Source organism: Schistocerca gregaria, chromosome 3, assembly GCF_023897955.1.
Source record: "Schistocerca gregaria isolate iqSchGreg1 chromosome 3, iqSchGreg1.2, whole genome shotgun sequence".
In the NCBI taxonomy this organism is placed as follows: Eukaryota; Metazoa; Arthropoda; class Insecta; order Orthoptera; family Acrididae; genus Schistocerca; species Schistocerca gregaria.
The window spans coordinates 540,600,952-540,621,682 of record NC_064922.1 but is presented as its reverse complement, the minus strand read 5'-3'; the positions used below and the strand labels follow the sequence as shown (position 1 = coordinate 540,621,682).

The 20,731-nt window shown below is 42.0% G+C and overlaps 1 protein-coding gene across 1 annotated transcript in view; it reads left to right on the top strand.

The window, feature by feature from the left end:
* LOC126354206 (cytochrome P450 4g15) overlaps nt 1-20,731 on the top strand; it is a 44,539-nt gene that overhangs the window by 9,121 nt on the left and 14,687 nt on the right. Inside the window, exons 2-6 of the mRNA XM_050003664.1 lie at nt 11,546-11,652; nt 15,149-15,239; nt 15,484-15,666; nt 15,810-15,879; nt 17,743-17,869. Coding sequence (XP_049859621.1) covers nt 11,546-11,652; nt 15,149-15,239; nt 15,484-15,666; nt 15,810-15,879; nt 17,743-17,869 — 578 coding nt within the window. The remainder of the gene's footprint in view (nt 1-11,545; nt 11,653-15,148; nt 15,240-15,483; nt 15,667-15,809; nt 15,880-17,742; nt 17,870-20,731) is intronic.

Sequence of the window (20,731 nt, the reverse complement as noted above, 5' to 3'; positions counted from 1 at the left end):
CGCAAACATCTCCGAGCCGAGAGACACAAGAACGGTCACCTAGACGCCAAGAAATGTGGAGATTTCGTATGATGAAGAAAGTCTAATATAAAAATATTTACAGAAAATAGAAAGCTTGCTTAAGCAAAATATAGAATTGTTGATGTACCAATTGGTATACTCTCGGAAGTTCCATGCAGTTTTTCGCGGATGATGCTGTAGTATACAGAGAAGTTGCAGCATTAGAAAATTGCAGGGGGATGCAGGAAGATCTGCAGCGGATAGGCACTTGGTGCAGGGAGTGGCAACTGACCCTTAACATAGACAAATGTTATGTATTGCGAATACATAGAAAGAAGGATCCTTTATTGTATGATTATATGATAGCGGAACAAACACTGATAGCAGTTACTTGTGTAAAATATCTGGGAGTATGCGTACAGGACGATTTGAAGTGGAATGATCATATAAAATTAATTGTTGGTAAGGCGGGTACCAGGTTGATATTCATTGGGAGAGTCCTTAGAAATTTTGTCCATCAACAAAGGAGGTGGCTTACAAAACACTCGTTCGACCTATAATTGAATATTGTTCATCAGTGAGAGATCCGTACCAGATCGGGTTGGCAGAGGTGATAGAGAAGACCCAAAGAAGAGCGGCGCGTTTCGTCACAGGGTTATTTGGTAAACGTGATAGTGTTACGGAGATGTTTAGCAAACTCAAGTGGCAGACTCTGCCAGAGAGGCGCTCTGCATTGCGGTGTAGCTTGCTGTCCAGGTTTCGAAAGAGTGCGTTTCTGGATGAGGTATCGAATATATTGCTTCCCCCTACTTATACTTCCCGAAAAGATCGCGAATGTAAAATTAGAGAGATTCGAGAGCCACGGAGGCGAAACAGCACTGACTGCAGCTGCATTTCATTTGAGCTATTAACTGACAGCGTAGTTGATGGTGCTTATATACACATGTAAGCGGCAAGTTATTTCGATTTAAGATGTATTTCTCCATTTTTTGTACTTTATTTCTGTTACGTCTCAACGATCGTAACTTTCGTTTAGTTCCGTATTCCCAATGACTGCTACAGTAGTAGGTACTTTATGTCAGAGTAGACTCGTCCAGATCCGTCCTTCTGCCGACCTGAGATGTCACGGCGAGCGGCCGTGACGGAGCTGCTGTTTTACGGCAGCCTCAGAACGTTCACTGAGTCATCTAGCAATCCTGCAGAAACGGAAAGTTCCTTCGACATCGAAAACGCTCTCACGTTAATTGTCGCCCTTGAGTACCGTTATTATCATCTACAGAGTTCTTCTTGCGCAAACTCATCGTAAAGATAAATGTCTCAGTCTCCTGCGCTTGCCACAAATACGAATCTTCCAAAATCAGTTGTCACTGATATGATACTGAATTTATCAACTGACTAAGTTTAACGTATTGATTTGCGTCAATAGCCATAATTTTATAGACTTACAAAATAAGAAACGAGTGGTTATGCTTAAAATAAATATTTCCTGAAACCAAAAAATTTTAGTGTGAGTACTATGAATTACAGTTTATCTATTATTCCCAGCAGGTTACACAACAGCTGATTTCTCGCATTACTGATCCATAGCTCCCCACTGCACATATTCACGAGTCTCTTCGAGCACCTAGTCAACTATGCTCTGGGGAAACATTAGGCACACATTTGGTATGTGAACGTTGGTTTGTATAATTACCGCTATAGCAATTTCAGTGAGAAATTACCGAAGACATTTTTGTTAAATGCAACTAACCGACTCAGTGCATATACAGATAATCTGGGAGAATGCGCTTTGAACCTCAACGAAACATGGTACTGATTAAATCTGTAATAAATTAGAACCTCTTGTCAGAGAGATAAAAACAGAATCAGCACTAGGCAGAAAGGATGCATCTGAGAGGATGCCTTGCGCTTAGCACCACATTTGTTTCTAGAGTAAAATCAATTACTCTTATCGGAATATTTGCAAGATCAAAAATTCGTACACTAGTTGAAGGTCTTTCTCAACCGCAGACCTATCCCTAATGACCTCGTTCTCAACGAGACGATAAACACAGATCTTTGTTCCTCCTTTCAATCACACTGGTCTCCAAACAATAGTACAATATGAGTAACACTTCTCCTGGCGGACGAGATTCACTATGGGGAAAGTTTCCTCCACAATGCAACATCTATTTTTCTTTCCGAAACCCGAGTACGTGTTGGAGAATGTGGATTTTTAACTTCTCATTAACGTTCGCCTCAAGATGCCCTTTTGCGCACCGTGGGTCGAATACTGACATGTATGAACGTGGCACAGAAAATGAAAAAAAGAAGCTGCAATTAGTCCACTTACTGTGAGGACACATAGAAAGTTCTTCTGTTCAGTTTCAATAACAACTACATTCAAATGAACAAAAAAACATACCAGTTTTTATCCGCCGTGGATTACGAGAGCTATTACACAAACCAAAAAAAGAAAAATAAATAGAACAAGTCAAGTATTGAACGATGAACTTGAAGGTCTGTCACGTGGCTCCGCCCGGATCGAATGTTGAGAACAATGACTAAAAAAGGAAGGGGGGAGGGGTGTGTGGTAAAAATAGCGGTAAAGCGCTTGCCTCGATACCGAGAGGTCGCGGGATCGAATCGCATTTGGAACATGGATTTTCCAGTTTGCGTTTTAAGCTAGCCTTCCGTTCTCAACAATGTGAGAACAGCCTAGAAAGGACACGTGGTTGGGACCCCACATTAAACTCTATGTGCCCTTTCCGAGCTTGTGTAACTGTGATATGTTAGGGATAAGCAAGTCGGCGAAGTGGCGTCGAATTGAAAAGGCTTACACCAGGCCATTGAACCACACGGAATTATTATTCCTATTCAGTTTTAGGAAGAGATCAAAGCTCCAGTTTGCTAAGCAAAATAGCATCACTGCACTTTCAAGGAAGACATCATTATTTGTTGCCGCTTCTGTAATTGCTTATAGGAACCAGTTGTGGAGCAGTCAAGCAAACTCCATGCACGTACCCAAACCGCGAAAAAAGAGGCCCAGCTAAATCCAAGGATGATAAAATGGAAACAGATATTCGACGTATGTGGGATCAGTTTGGGTCTCAAACAAAGTTTCTCGTTCATAAATTTATTACGAAAAAATGTATGTTGAGTGATTATGACTTCCCCACCACGACAGACAGTTAACTCCTGATGTCCTGAAAAGGCAATATACACTTCTTCAGCCATTTATGTAGGATCCTAACCCGTCTTCGAGTCTCAGTAAGGCGATGAGAAAGATGATACGTCTCCGACGATTTACAGCGTGGAAGCCTTGAGGGCCTATACACTGAGATGACAAAAATCATGTGATAGCTACACGTACATATACAGATGTAGGTTCTATTACTTACACAAGGTATAAAAGGGCAGTGCATTGACGAAGTTGTCGTTTGTATTCAGGTTTCTGACGTTATTATGGCCGCGCGACGGGAATTAACAGACTTCGTATGCGGAATGGTACCTGTAACTAGACGCATTGAACACTCCATTTCCGAAATCGTTAGGGAATTCAATATTCTGAGACCCGCAGAATACCAAATATGAGGCATTACCTCTCACCATGGACAATGCAGTGGCCGATGGCCTTCACTTAACGACCGAGAGCAGCGGCGTTTACGCAGAGTTGTTAGTGCTAACAGACAAGCAATACTGCCTGAAAAAACTGCAGAAATAAATGTGGGACGTACTACGAACGTATCCGTTAGGACAGTGAGGCGAAGTTTGGGGTTAATGGGCTACGGCAGCAGACGACCGACCCTCGTGTCTTCGCTAACAGCAAGACATCACCTGCAGTCCTTCTCCTGGCCTCATGACCATATCGATTAGATCCTAGACGACTGGAAAACCGTGGTCTGATCGGATGATTCCTGATTTCAGTTGGTAAGAGCTGATGATAAGGCTCGAATGTGGCGCAGACTTCACGAAGCCATGCATTCAAGTTATCAACAAGGCACTGTGGAAGCTGTTAGTGGCTCCATGTTGGTATGGGCGGTGTTTATATGGTATCGAATGGGTCATGTCGTCCAACAGAACCTAATACTGACTGGAAGTGGTTATGTACGACTACTTTGGAACCATTTGCAGCCATTCATGGACTTCATGTTCCCAAACAACGATGGAATTTTTATGGATGAAAATGCCCTATATCACGGACTCACTAGTGTTCACGATCCGTTTGAAGAACATTCTGCACAGTTAGAGCGATTTGTTTGGCCACCCAGATGACCCGAAGTGAAGCCCAACGAAAATTTACGGGACATAATCAAGAGGTCAGTTCGTGCACAAAAGCCTGCACTGCCAACACTTCTGCAGTTATGGGCGTCTATAGTGGCAGCATGGCTCAGTATTTCTGCAAGGGACTTCCAACGCCTTGTTGACTCCATACCACTTCGAGTTGCTGCACTACGCCGGACAAAAGGAGATCCGACACGATATTGGGAAGTGTCGCATGACTTTAGTCACCTAAGCGTATAATTAAAGTCAACAGTGGTTAAGAACTTACAAAAATTTTGCCTTAAAATACCAGTTAAAAAGTGACAGTCAACAAATATAAGAATGAAATTCAAGTGCTTTAATTTCATGTCGCTCAACGACCTGGTGCAATTTCTTGAACTGGACGCACTTCAAAAACTTACGTGTTCCGAGCATACCCCAGTAGTTCTTCCGGAAAAAGGATACCTATAGTTCAGCGTGGGATCCGAATCACGTGTCGTACCTGCCGATTCCTCGCAATGCTAGGTTAAAGGCTCACTGAGATGTTGCGTGGTCTGACTGAAATTCAATTCCGAAACATTTCTGCTTCCAGGCACGCGTTTCACCACTAATCTACCATGCCTTACAAAGGTCAAGTGGAAAGAAGCGAAACATCAAAACACAATTTCAGATATTATAGAACACTATTGAAGACCAAATCATTTGGGATTGTCTATTGGGAGCAAGATTTGTAAAACCTAGGGTAATGTCGTACATATTTGAGACTTCCAAATGACGTAGAAGTTCCGAGGAAACATACAGGGTTTACATGAAATTTCCAACCAACTTGCTGATATGAATGGTGCAACTGGTTCCTTTGCACTTTAAAAGAACCAGTCTCTGCGTTTTTGGAAGTTGTTTTTCGATCCGTTACTCTCTGAAAGCTCTGTAGAGCAATTATGAGTGTGCAAGGTTCGGCATGTCACCGCGACAATAGGATCTGGAACGTTCGGCTTGAGCATGGAGGAATAGGCTGCGCCTTTGCGGCTGTTTTTGCACGCATTGTACCTGGACACTAGCTAGCGCTTCCGGAAAACGCCGTTGTGCAATATGCGGCCGCTGAGGAGCTGTTCGTATGTGTGTGGCCGCCACCAACGCCAGCGAGAGCCAGCATTGCGAGCCGTTGGCCAAGCGACCTGCCCCGATTTCTCTGGCTACAAGAGCACTCTGTGCCCCTCTCACGTTCCTCAAGATGGACATCAAACGACCACTGTCGTTTCCACGCACTGTTCGTTGTACTCGACAAATTTAAAGTATCTACGTGGCTGAGATTTCCACGACTAGAAGCCTACGTTATCGTCGGAGATGAAACGCTCCTGTTGGCTGTTGTGCCGAACAGTCCAAAAATAGGTAATTAAATAAATAAAAGATTGCGAGCTGGCATTATAACGCGCAGAAAATAGGGATGTTATCTTTCTTCCCAACGTGTCAAAACTAACAATGTATTAAAGTTTTTACTTGTCATACGGTATCTAGAGTACAGCAGCATTAGATCAAACGGCTGCTAAGCTTCTAATGGGTGCTGGAATACAAATACGTCATACACTTTTCTTTGTGGATATTGGATGCGTAGCTCCCCAAATAACCTTGCATTCGGGCAATAATCGCCTCAAACGAAGCTAAAGGTTGATATACAGGAAACGAGTGAGGTGGCGCAGTGGTTAGTATAGTGGACCTGCTGCTGGGAAGACGACGGTTCAAATCCCCGTCGGGCCATCAAGATTCCCTGATTAACCTAAATCTATTCAGGCAAATGCCGGCATGGTTGCTCTGGAAAGAACATGGCCGATATCCTTTCGCAATCCGAGCTTGAGCCCCGTCTCTAATGACGCGCTGTCGACGGGACGCTAAAACTCCAACCTTCCTTCCTAAGCGTACGCTGCCGATCCCCTTGGAAAAAGGATTCCACTGTGTGCCCGCCATCAGGGCTAATGGAGCTATCAAGTTTGTCGTATACTTGCAGTTCCAAACAAATTAACTGAATGTCAAAATACAATTGAGTTTCAACAGCGATTTTAGTTCTAATTACCTTTGTGAGTTATGCTGAGTTAATTACCATCCACCGCCCACTCGTTAACATTGTTATGGAATATACCAGAGGAAGGAAGATTAGGATTTAAAGTACAGTAGACGACTAGATCATTAGAGACGGAGCACAAGTTCGAATGGAAGAAGCATGAGAAAGGAAATTGGCCGTGTGCTTTTGAAGAAACCAGCCCAACAATGCAGCATACCCCACTCACAAGTCTTGCCTGTCTTTACAATTAACAGTAAATTCTGTATTTGTTATCTGCTTCTTTTCGAACTAAACTGGACGGACTACTGACTTGCGCCAATTCAGTACCCTTTATACCTCTAAATGTCCAAGCGCCGTATTAAGAGATCAGTTCCTAATACATCTGCCCTTAGAAAGATTTCCCGATCTGCTCCAGATTCAACGGGTAAAACCCACTTCTCGTCTGAGTTCCTAAATTGTTTGATAAGTCAGTGACAGAATGATTCACTAAAGTATCAACTTCTTCTTAATGAATTATATAATATTAGCTGTTATTTCACACGTTAATTTAAAAGTTGCCCAAGACCAACAATACAAATTTTGAACTCATTACATGCGGCACTATGTGTCAGATTCCTTTGAAGGCCTTGTTGTAGACAGAAACATATCTCCCAATGCCACGTTAAATCACAGAGTACAGTAGATCTTACGCCACTCTTGCTGTTTTATGCGTAGTTTCAGGTGACTAGCATCAAGACCGCCAGTGAACTCCCGAGCATCGAACTACACGAGACCACTGGCCAGACCTGTTTGCCATTAACAGGAGACCACTTTATCGTGGTAATATTTCGCTCACTAGACCGCTCTCAGGGTTAAGGAAATATTCAAGACGAACCACTCTTAAATTCTGCTGTCTGGGTCCTTGGCTGTGGCGAGGGTGGCACGTCATTCTAGTTTTGATCTCAAAAAACAGGTCATAACGGAGCAACTTTTCTTGCTGTGCCACCGCGATTACCTTAGTCACGGCAGAACTATCCCCTTACGAATGTCACAACACCATTGAAAAGCGTATTCACAGTCACTGTAGAGTAAGTTACTTGTTGTGTCCCATTTTCTCCGCTCAGGGACTGGGTGTTGTGTTGTCCTAATCATCATCATTTCATCCCCATCGACGCGCAAGTCGCCGAAGTGGCGTCAAATTGAAAGACTTGCACCAGGCGAACGGTCTACCCGACGGGAGGCCCTCGTCACACGACATTTCATTTACTGCGGCGACAAAAGGACATCGCAGAGATTGTAGCGTTAATTAACAAGCTACTGCTCTTTTTTTCTGTGAAAATTTCAAGAGCCTTATGCTGTTCTCTAGACCCCAGTCGTTGTTGTGCTGGCATAAGAGAAAGAGTTCGACATCATAATTTCAAATAACGGCGTGGATTCTGATGCACGGTGTATTTGGGTATTTTGAAGAACTGAGAGATATAAATAAAACCATTATGTCAGACTATCGCTAAATAAAGTCGTCAAGAAGGTTAACAATACCGAAAAATGATCTCCCTTCTGAGTGCGGTCGTTTGTAGATTACTTAATTCTGATAGGTTGATTTTTTATTAGGGGAATGTACGACATCCCATGACAGTTGTAAAATAATTTATTCGCGCCACACACCTGGAAGGCTCAAACCTGGCTCCATAATTTTGTATTGTATAAGGGTTGTATTGGGGGGGGGGGGGGGGGGGGAGGGGGAAGGGGAGCAGGATGCGTTAAGGTGCGTTACAATGTGAAAACTAACTATTTCACTGCATTTTGCACACAATACGTGATATATCTCTCAAGTTACAATCGCTTTTCGCACAGCTATGTAGTCACTAATATTAGTTATCTTGTCTTACTGTGGTTTACCAAAACGAACTAGGACAGAAATAAGAACTTTAAAAAATCTTACATTTTATGGCTTATATACTTAAATTACTAATAAATGTATTGATTTTAATTAAATATTATTTTTGAAACTATTAAGTCATGAGTCGGCAGCTACTAAAAACGCATTTTTGATAACTTCAGTGTCTTCAAATGGTTTTTTATCCTGTTTAATTATTTTGCAGCTAAGAATGATGCCCCAGTTGCTGCTTCATTCTTGTCAAATGGCTTTAAAATGATGATTGTGAGCATTAAGTTTGGATTTTACCTCCCGTACCACTTCCTTCTTTGTAGCAGAATCCAGTGTGATATCGTTTCCAATCCATGACTGAACTGTTTTCAAGTGACCTTCGACATTTCCTTTTTCCCATCCTGGTTAAAGAAGAACATAATAGGTTTCCCACACCGAACGTAAGTGTTAAGTTTTTTGCTTTTTGCCTGAACACGCAATCTTCAGAACAAATTCACCGAAATATCAATGCGTAAATCACACTATTACGTTAGGAAACGGATGATGTACACACGAAAGATGTGAAGTGCATAACCTCACGCGTTACAGTCAACTAAAAGGCTGACAGTGTAATCGTCTTGGCTATGGCAACTGCGCGGGAGAAACAATCAGTTGCTTTCAGTGCGGTCTGACTTCAATGAAGCAATCCAGGTTAGCCAACCTGAAAGTTTCCGCCATCCACCGAAAATATCCCCGAGAGCTACTAATAGCTCGAGATTGACGGTTTGGCGATCACTGCTCTAGCTGATAATATTTCACCGTCTTGGTGATCGGAATAGCGGTAGTAGCTGCATTAGAAAATAAAACTGTGGGTCTTTCTTCATTTTTGTTTGTTTTTATTTCTAATTTTTGGCATCGATTTATAGTAGAAGTATCATGAATATTTTGCAAAAGTCATGGCAAAGCTATTGGACGAAAATTCTGCCCATAACAATGAAACAAAAAGTCATTTACCTGAAGCAGTTTTATCACTACTTTGAAATACGTATTAACGTGCAAGTATTACGTACCACTAATAACAAAAATAGGGGATCCCTATTCTGCTGGGAGATCCTTGTGTTGTGAGACTACATCAAGTCAAAGCCGGTTACAGGGGAAGGCGCTAAATCATGGGTCTCCAGCACTTTGTTCTTTTTTCTCGGTCTGGCCCGTCTGATGCGATCACGGTGTGGCGTGCAGCGGCCACGATTTCACACTCGACGACTGACGGAGACGTAATGAAATCCGTACTATCATTAACGCAAGCACAGCGGGCCTCGTTGCCAGTTTTCCAGCAAGCAATTAGGTATGCCAACAACCGTAATGATCCGTTTCTTAAGGCGTCGCTTTGGTAACTAGAGCGCTTTGGTGATACTCTCGCTCCCACATCTAACGGAACCTAACGGACACAGCACCGAAAGTCTGAAAAAGTCTGCAGACCACTTGTTACAACACATTCCTGATGTCATCGAGAACCTAAGAAAACACTCTCGATGCGGCCTCTAAACGTTTATGAAAGGCTGAACACGGCTGTGTAGTAAATAACGGACGATTAACATGCAGTAGGAAGAAGGTACAATTTAACCTGCAATTTAACCTGCAGTCATGAGAATAGACTTTCGTGTATCAAGCTTCTTGCCAAAGAAAAAAATTAATTACAATTTTCCATTATCCTACACGTTTCTACACAGGTTCATGAGGCGTCAGTCAGCGCCATTTTCAGGCAAAGACAGTTAAGATATTATTAGTATATGTAACTCTCTGGCGTTGTCGTGGCCGGTGATTTTTTTTCCTGAATGTATTAACTTTTCTATTGCTTTTTTATTTTTCATTCTATAGTGTCACTATAGCATTGCAATTGTTCAAGGGATACGTCACTACATTGTATGAACAATAACTACGTACACGAATAATAAAAAGTGTAATTAAGCTTTCTGGTTGAATAAAACTGTCAATTAGACGCGGACTAGAATCCAGAAGCTACACCTACCGCTTCCGTATGATCTACCGATAGAGCTACACAGGTACGATGCATGACTCATCGTCACAGTTTACCATCCGCCAAATCAGCGCATATTCCACTGCAGGTGTCAATTCATTCAACAATAATAATTTTGGACGTTAACTTCTGCGCTCCGAGCATGGTGTATTTATCGTTATTATATTAACTTGCACGATAAACTGACAAATGCTGACACGACCGTAAAGGGTAGGAATCCACACATTTCCACCGAAACGAGCCACAACAAGACTGAATATCTTGAATGATGCAATGTGTTGCGAATATCCACGATAAAGTGGCTCAGGAGACAGTAGAGTGCGGGTCAGTAATGTGTGACTGGTGGAACGTCTTTGGTCATTCTTGTCGTAACTGGTGACTGTAGATCAGTACTGCATAACTTCAAGAATAAGCAGTCTCGAATTTCAGGATGTCATGAAAGCAGCAACATGCAGTACTTCAAATTCTGAAACTTTCCAGCACGTGGGTGCCGCACCTTGGCCAGAAAGCGGAACCATACCTGGTAGAAGTAAGGCTGCGAAGCCGGGTCATGTGTCATGGATGGAGAACAAAGTCGGTAAAGAGCATTAGTCACCAAAGACAGGCTTGCAGGTTCGAATCCAGGTCGGGCAGACACTTTTAATTCGTCAGAAAGTTTCATAACAGCGCACATTCCACTACAGAGTGAAAGATTAATTCAGTACACTATATTTGCGGAACAGTACGGATGTTTTGGAAAGGTCTGTAAAATCATTTAAATCACAGGAGTGCCCCTGGGAAACAGAAAGAAACATGCAGTCGGCCTCAGCGCATAGTCTCGAGCGACTAAAACGCATCATAACGAGTTGTAAATTGGAAAAGTGATGTTAATGACTGATAGTGAGAAATCATTTCGCCATTTGCGAGAAACTATAGGAAGAAAGCAGCAAAATTTAATTTGAGGATGGCTGGACCAGGTAATATTTTTCTGTCTTCATTACAAGAACGTTATTTGATAAACCGCCTTAATTTTAGTAAGATAAACCAACAAGTACAGTTAAAAGGGCATCTCAACAAGAATCCGCTATAAAATGCATGGTTCATTATTGACCGTCTCGAATTAGACGGACGCCTGTTGGTCGCAACATACCGAGAGTTTCTCTGCCTATAACTTTGACCAATCGTACTCTAAACATATCTGTTAAATAAACCCATAGAAGAAGAACACTTTTTCTTAGCTCATGTAAAGTCCTCTTGCCACTTTTACCATACTTCCATCAGAATATTCACTTCTTGTGATATTTGTTAGGAAAATAGATAACGTGGCCGCTTCCTGATCACGGCGTGGCTGGCTAACGCGACCGCTTGTGTGTTGCTGTTGCAGAGATCTTCGAGCGCGTGTACACGATGAGCTTCGAGTTCGGCAGCGTGGTGAAGACGTGGATCGGGCCCAAGCTGCTCATCTTCCTGACGGACCCACGCGACGTGGAGGTGAGTCTCCGCGGCTGGCAGCTCGCCACCAACCACTAGGCCTCAGGCACCGCCTCATGCATTATGGAGCTGCTTACGCACTTTCCTTCTCTTCCTTCGCGCTTTCAACCCAAGGTTTGCTGCCCAGCAGCTACCTGCCGATTTATACGGCCTTTTCAGTTTATTCCTTCTGGCTGTCGCAACAACAGACATTAATCCACAATAACAAAATCTTTCATCTTCACAGAATAGTCGTCAAATCTTGTGTTTCCTTTGACTGGAGTACACTCTTTGAATAAGAGGAGTGAAAATTTATCTACAGTTTATTCAGAAACAAACCCTCGGTTGTAAGAATCGAAGGACATGAAAGGGAAGCAACAGTTGAGAAGGGAGTGAGATAGGGATGTAGCCTATCCCCCTTGTTATTCATTCCGTAAATTGAACAAGTAGCTATAGAAACCAAGGAGAAACTGTAAAAGAGACTAAATTTCAAAGAGGAGAAACAAAAACTTTTGCTGATGGCATTGTAATCTGTCAGAGGCCCAAAGGCCCTAGATGGTGGGGCGGATAGTAATTTTCTTTCTCTTTATTAAGAACTCATAATAATTTTAGTTGGCGCACAGATACAGTGAAGACTAGATATCTATAAGTGAAAGTCGGTCTACTCTGTTTTGGTTTGTTAGACTTTTATTTTCGATACGTGTTCCAGAGTGAAAGCTCCATGATCAGGGTTTCCAAGATTCAGTAAAGTCTTCTCCTGGTGACCTGTTGAAGCAGTCGCGCCTGCGTATTGTGAGAATCTGCTTCACTGATAGTCCATATCATAATTCCTGCAACTCTTTTATTCTTCATTGTACATACATAATCAAAAAACTACAGTAACAAAAAACTGAAAGTAAACGCTCTGTACACATTACCCTGAGAAGAGGTTATAAAATCCACCTCAACAAACCTAAAACTGTTGGAATGAGGTCGAATAAAATCAGACAATGCTAGGGGAATTAGATCAGAAAAGCAGAAGATTAGTATCACTATTTGGGCAAAAAAAATTACTGGTGACAGTTGAAGCAGAGGGAATGTTAAATGTAGAATGACAACAGCAAAGACAGCGTTTCTGAAAAAAGAGAAATCAGTTAACATCGAACGTAAATTTAAGTGGTGGGAAGTCTTTTCGGAAGGTATTTGTCTGGAATGTAGGCGTGTACTGAAATGAAATATGAATGATGAGCACTTGAGACCAGACGAGATTGCGAGCTTTTGAATTGTCCTGCCACAAACACTGCAGTGACAAAAGCCAAGGGATACCTCTTAAAATCGTGTCGGAGCTCCTTTGACCGGCGTAGTGCAGTAACTCTACGTGGTGTGGACTCAACAATTCATTGGAAGCCCCTGCAGGAATACTCAGTCACGCTGCCTCTATAGCCACCCATAATTGCGAAAGTGCTGTCGGTGCAGGATTTTGTGCAGGAACTCACCTCTTTATTACGTTCCATAAATGTTCGATGAGATTCATATCGGTCAGTGTGGGTGACGAAACAATCCGCTCGAATTGTCTAGAATGTTCTTCAAACCAATCGGGTACAGTTTGGCCCGGTGAATGACATCGTTGTTTGAGAACGTGAAGTCCAAGTATGACTGCAGATGGTCTCAAGGAGGCCGAACATATACATTCCCGGTCAACGATCGGTGGACTAGAGCGCCCAGTCCATTCCCTATAAACACACCATTACGGAGACACCATTACGGAGACACCACCAGCTTGCACAGTGCCTTGTTGAGAACTTGAGTCTATGGCTTCGTGAGGTCTGCGCCACACTCGAGCCCAACCATCAGCTCTTACCAACCGAAATCGGGAATCGTTGGAACAGGCCATGGTCTTCCAGACGTCTAGGGACCAACCGATACGGTCACGAGCCCAGGAGAGGCGCTGCAGGCGATGTCGTGCTGCTAGCAAAGGCACTGGCTTCCGTCATTTGCTGCCATAGCCCGTTAATGCCGTATTTAGCCTCACTATCCTAACGGATACATTCGTCGTACGTCGGGCATTGATTTCTGCGGTTTCTTCACGCATTGTTGCTCATCTGCTAGCTCTGACAAATATTACTTCTCTCGCTCGTTAAGTGAAGGCTATCGGCCACTGTGTCGTCCGTTGTGAGAGGGCCTGATATTTTGTATTCTCAGCATACCCTAGATGTTGAGGATCTCTGACTATTGAATTCGCTAACGATTTCCTAAATGGAATGTCACATGCGTCTAGCTCCAACTATCGTTTCGCGTACGGCAATAAGCACATAGGAAATGTGCTGAGTAGATATCACAGCTCCGCCAATGCACTGCCCTTTTATACCTCGTGTACGCGATACTACCATCATTTATATATGTGTACATCTTTATCCCATGTCTTTTGTCACCTCGGTGTATGAGAGCTGGAGATTAGATGGGTAGATTGAAAAGGAAGAGCGGAAGGTTAGAGTTTGACGTCCTGACGACAGCGACGTCATTAGTGACGGAGCACAAGCTCATATCAGAGAAGGATTGGGAAGATAAACGGGTATCCTTTCAAAGGAACCGTTCCCGCATTTGCCTTAAGCGATTTAGAGAAATCACGGAAAACCTATCAATGGATGGCCGGAGGGTAGATCGAATAACTAAGGAGGTACAGAATCGAATTAGGGTAATAAGATGTTTATGGCACAACTTGGCTCAAAGCAGTGATCGGTAGATCGATAGGCAGAAAGGAATTGCCAATATGGTAATGGAGGGAATTGTGGGCGGTAAATACTGTAGAGGGAGACGAAGGCTTGTGAACAGTAAGCAACGTCTGTACTGCGGCTACGTGTGTGAGAAACTTTGTCATACATTCATTCACATTTTCTAGCATTTCACAATGCTGAATCATCTGAAATGTTCATCACATTTTATCTTGCGTCGTTGTCGCAGGTAAATGCGTTACAGTAATCTCCGGAATGCAAAAGATTCAGGAACGATTTATTTTAAACTGACAACAATAATGATAAATGCTTAACGAATTTGTTATATTTAAATTTATCCAAGATCGTATTAGCCGCAGTCCTGGATTATTGGCACTTAATAGAAACAACGATGATAAGTAAACGTAATCCTACCTTCCAGCATTGTTGAATATAAGTTACCAGTATCTTGGGCCAAAACAGTATATTTCACTTAATAGTTTTGCAACAGAATTGTCAAGCATAATAGAAGGATTTTATGTAGCTTTTTTAGTTTTACATGTTGTGAAACGCTGAAAAAAGTTTCTACTTGTATTGCCTGACTCCGACAGATGCAACTAATAGGCGCCTCATAATTAATTATGGGAAATTTCCTTGGCTTGTTTATCTCTTTTCATTAAGAAAATGGGTTTCAAACTCAAATAATGACACTTATTTTATTGAAGTAGTCTCCAATTTTAGCTTTCCAATCTTCTGATATTAGAATTTATCCAGTAGTTTTGAATGAAGAATGTCATTAACAAATCTCCTTTATTCGTGTGTTGCAGCTGATCCTGAGCAGCAACGTGTATATTGACAAGTCTACAGAGTACCGTTTCTTTAAGCCTTGGCTGGGAGAAGGCCTTTTAATCAGCTCAGGTAAATCATATGTATTTCCTATCCGTTTTTACCACGTGACGTCAGATCAGTGTATCTCACAGTAATAGGGGACGTTACGACTCTAAAATCGTTTCAGGACTTCTCGTGACAAAAAAGTTTTGATTACCATGATATTCAAGTTGATTTGAAGACAAAGTCGGGTTCAGTGCATTTCTTTATAATAAACTGGCACAATATCTTCAACCACGTCGCTTGTTAATTACATCATAATTCCACTTTTCAGGTCAGAAGTGGAGGTCACACCGCAAGCTGATCGCACCCACTTTCCACTTGAATGTGTTAAAGTCATTCATCGACTTATTCAACGCTAACAGCCGCGATGTTGTCAACAAGCTGCGCAAGGAAGGCACCAAGACTTTTGATGTCCACGACTACATGAGCGAGTGTACCGTCGAAATCTTGCTCGGTGAGTCCTCTCATGGCATCGAAGCTTCGCCGTCCTACTATGCATGTCTTGTAGATGGTTAGCTTTAGGTATTTAATAATGGAAGTGAATGGTCGGAAGTGAAGGCAGATAGTGAATGCTCGTTGCTTGTCCATTTCTTACAGAAACCGCTATGGGAGTGACCAAATCGACACAAGATAAGAGCGGATACGAGTACGCTATGGCTGTGATGAAGTAAGTATTTTTCCGGCAGTTGTCACGATCCAGTTTCGTTCCCGAGACTAGAATTAATAACGACTGAAAATGAATACATGTTGCACTAGAATTACTCTACAGATCCCTCGTTCGATAAAAGAAAATATATTAACTCTGCTGACGGACTTCCAGAGCGTATTCAATGATGTTTGTAGAGTGGTCAGATACAAGGAACAGGTGGCCACAAATGGATGGTTTCCGATGTCGAATTAGTTGTATTAGATATATAATGTCTCTGCAATAATACATTACAAACAACTACTCACTTAAGTAAAGTTTTTGTAGCGTATGACACTAAGTTCTAAGTTCCGCATGGTAATTTGCAATTAACACTCGTCAGCCTTATTTTCATTTAAACTTAATGAAGATCTAATTATGACAGTAACCGAAACGTAGTTACACATAACGAAGTATATTAAGCGATCTAGACGTCATAATCCGCAAAAATCAACAATGATTGCTGACTCATTTAGGGAAACTGCTTCTTTTTCTTAATATTACCGATAGATCACCAACTACTCATCGCGTCCTAGCAGCAGTAAAGTCGTCCATATGAGCAGAGAACCTAAAGAAAAACTACGTGAGCCAACCAACGACACTCGGCAAGATGTACAATTTTGTTACAGTGTTGTTCACAATATGTTCTGCTACTGTTTCTTTAAAACGACTGCTTAAATGTCAACATCTTACGTGATCATGACGGTCTGAACGGTGATGGATCGTGTTCTGTTATATGGGCTCTGTATCTGAGAATAGCAAAATAATTGACAGCTAATTATTCACAGGAAAGTTACCACAACAATCAGTCAGAAAATGGGCTTGTGTCAGGTAGCCAAACGGTTGAATCCTTTCTCGTTGCGTGCTTTGTTTCTCTGTACTCATTTATCCCAACAGAAAGTCCGAAGATGAAATTTAGCAAGGGAGTGATAAGGTTATAAAGTCCTTTAATTCAAACTCAATACCGCATATTGACATGGTGCGCGAGAACGCAACAAATAGCCTCACAGCTGCAGCTGCCGCAGCTATATTCCACAACACCGAACTGACATCATCACCCCCCCCCCCCCCTCTTATCTGGATCAGCTGTGCTTGATCATCAGTTACATCATTATTAGGTCCAGCTGCAGCTCGCAGTAGACTGGTGTATAAGTGCCATAGCTGCTGATACCCTACCAAACACTCCTGAACGAATTCTCAAATTATCCTCCCCCTCCCATTTCTCCATTCTCCACGACGTCATATGGCATCCGAAGAGCATTATCACGAGGACTCTTTAATTCGTAGTAAATTTACAATTAACTATTGGGTCATTTCCAGCTGTAAGACTGCTAAAGAGATTATCTCACTAAAATTACAGGGCAAAGACGTATTGAGCGATATAACCCTGATCAAATAACGTGTAATGCTTCAAAAGCTAATATTACAGTGGCTCGTTTGTTACATTCTGTCACAGCGCTTAATGTTGTAGTAGCAAACTACAACAGTCAACGCTTCCAAATTGATTCTCACTACATTTCAAAATTTAAAGTAGCCGTTATATTTGTCATTGCTTTTCAGCAACAGCCCATTTGTTACACAGTGCCTCAGTGTCTACGTAATAATGAAGAGACTCCTTTTGGAACACTCTAACAATTAGAAAATAAGGCATATTTACGGAGTACGCAAGAATTTGAAAGACTCAGTAACAGTATCTCTAGGCCCTCAGAATGTAACATCATAACTCAAACGTGCCACATCTCGTCTTTCTGATACATACAAACAAAAGTGCCACGTCTTGCACTGATCGTTGCGCAATCGACTGTCGCATACACACTGCACACACTATGCGTTTCTCCATTTCAGAATGTGCGACATCCTCCACCTGCGCCATACCAAGCTGTGGCTCCGTCCCGACTGGCTGTTCAACCTGACGAGATACGGCACGGAACAGGTCAAGCTCCTGGACGTCATTCACGGACTTACAAAGAAGGTGAGTATTTTACATAATCCGTGGCAAGCATAAAACATAGAATCATATTAAACAGTCATATGGGTAATCAGACGTCGATACAGGCAACTGTCCTGAGACGCAGCACCGCATTAACTTACCATCTGATGGCACGTAAACTGCACTCAAATATAAACATATTCTCCTAAACATTTATCATAATGAGCACCAATGTCAGACCTGTCTAGGATGATCCGTTAACAGAAGTGAGGCAATGAAGCGTACTTTTACACCGTCTTCCGCAGTCTCCACTGTGATTTCTTCATACAGACGCCATGAAGTCTGCACCCTATCTTAATATGAATAATTCATGTAACAAGTGGTACCGCGACTAATTTAAGCAAGTCACGGGTTTCTTGCCCTCTCAGATCCAAAACGAGTGTCCATGAGTATCCCTTGTGAGCTAGCAGCTGTCTCGTTTTCTTGCTGCATACAGTTCACGTAGTTCTTGTAATAAGCACTAGACTGTATGCTTCTGTCTATGCTTTGGACAGTGAATACGATACGTCGCTCTTTGCCATTGATAATCATTTAGTGAAGCTCCTAATACGTATGTGATATCCGTGGTCAAAAAGTGGAAAATGATGCGTCTCATTTCCGCAGCAAACTGAACTCTGCCTACTCGAGCTACACGCAGATCATCTTTCCATAAACTATCGAGTATGGATTTTATTCTGATGGGAAATGTATCAATAACCAAATATTGGAAGCACAATTTGGTGTGCAAATTTGGTGGTGTCATTTCATCACGATTGTTCTATGATTTGCAAAGCTTCGATGAAGTATTGCATTCAGTTGTAAATCTAGTTGGGTAATTTCCTGAAACTGTCCTCGTGCTTCTTCGGTAGATACATTCTGTTACCCGTAAACAGTAGGTCGTTGACCATTAAGTCAGATGAGCATACAAAATGCGTTGCTGCTGATTGGCCTCTGCGATGATGATGTTAGAAGCACGTGATGTCTCCGTAACAAGCAACACCTTTAGCTATTTCCACTTATTTGCATCTTATCAATAGCATTAATGGAACCCTTCGAGGTAAATAGCGTTGTTTCTTATTTTTGTGAATAATTTTCAGATGTACAAAACACTTCGCTACCAATCTAAACCGTCTCTCATAGAGTATGGGCTTCCTCCTGGAAGAATGGAATTTTACGAGTGCTATAACTTCTCCTGTAAACTGACATTCCGTAATTTAACTTACATATCAGTCTGGGGCCTTAAGCTGACAATATCGTATTGCCGAAGCAGTATTTTCTGCTTTTCATCTATGAAAAGCTTTTTACTGTTAAGCGAAATTTTATTTCAGAATTTACCAGGGCAGTGGTTGTCACAGACAAAAATTTGCACTGGTGCTTAAGTTTTTGTATCACAAATTATACGGAACCTTATAAGCAATGAATTGTTGTAAAGTGAAGGAAGGGACGCTTGCTTGGCGAATGGGAAAGTTGCAAGAAATAATAGTCCCACCTGTTTAATTTCGCGGTGGGGCTGGCTTTCATCTTATACCACGGATAGCTATCTGTTGCACAAGTACCACGTTTAACATTTTCTATCTGACACTAAGTGTCAAATCGTCTGAAATTTAATGAAGAGTAATTATTAGCCTTAGACCCTAGGAGAAAGCTGTGCAATGGAATTGTGACTAGTGGACTGAAAACATTCGAGAAAGGTTTGCACTTTACTAAATATCTGAAGTAGTTTTATCTCACAGGGTGCCTGAAGTTAGGTATTATAGGACAAGGCAAGCGTGTAAGTGTGCACGTTGTGGCGAATTTTAACCAACTAAGTAGCTGCACAATGAACATTTAACATATGAAGCGTGCTTAAAAAACTGTATTTACATGTAACACAAATAGAAATACTAATCCTATGGTTCTTCATGAGAAGATACCGGTCGTTATTAGTCATCAAGGATTTGTGGGCTATGGAAATGCAACATGGTCGTGCCAGTTTCTCACACACAACTATTTAAACTCATCGAATAATCGAAAGCAAAGTTCACCGCTTTCAATTAAGGAACGAATCGTCAAATCCGGCTCGTGACTCACAGTGACAAGAATAATGAAAGTTAATGATCCCATATGAACTTACCTAAAATGACACAGAAGTCACTTGTGCTCCCCACGACTGAGTATGGTCGTTTAGGTAATGCTAACTCAAATTCGAACTAACTCCCATCCAAAAACCACTGTTCACGCGTGTGCAGAGGCAACAAGGGGCAGATATTGATTCTGTTACACGGCTCCTCTGCGTCCCAGTAAGTTCTGTCAAAATTTAAACTGCCTCGCCTAGAGTACATAGTGTGAACAAACTTTTAGGAGGCGCACTGACAAACCACCAAGTTGATTTTACTAGTAAGAACAGGCATCTCCTCCAATCAGAAGACAGGAGAGACAACGCCTGTTTCTTTCGGCCAAAAATTTTCCATTCTGGTCAACGTCCGAAATTTTGAAGTTGGCGTCACTATGCTTAGATTCGAAAGGCGCAGTCACCTATGGCAACATAGATTGCGACAGTCTGTCGTCACCAGAACTGACTTCCAAGATCACATTCAGTTGTCTTCTCAGGCTCTTATTGAAAAGCTAAACCAAGGACTTCCATTTGAATTCGTTTACTTGCATACACCCACATTCATTCAAACGAGCTATTATCCTTGTTAGGGACAGGTGGTTACGGGTACAACTTGTTCTATCAGCTATGGTTAAACGGAGAATAACAACACACAAGTTAGCTTCTTAACGTGATCTTCTTCTTTAGTGCGGAAAATTTGAACAAATGTAGGCAGAGAAAAGATACTCTCCCGCATTTCATAAAGCAAAACCACAGAATTATATGAGAGGCTG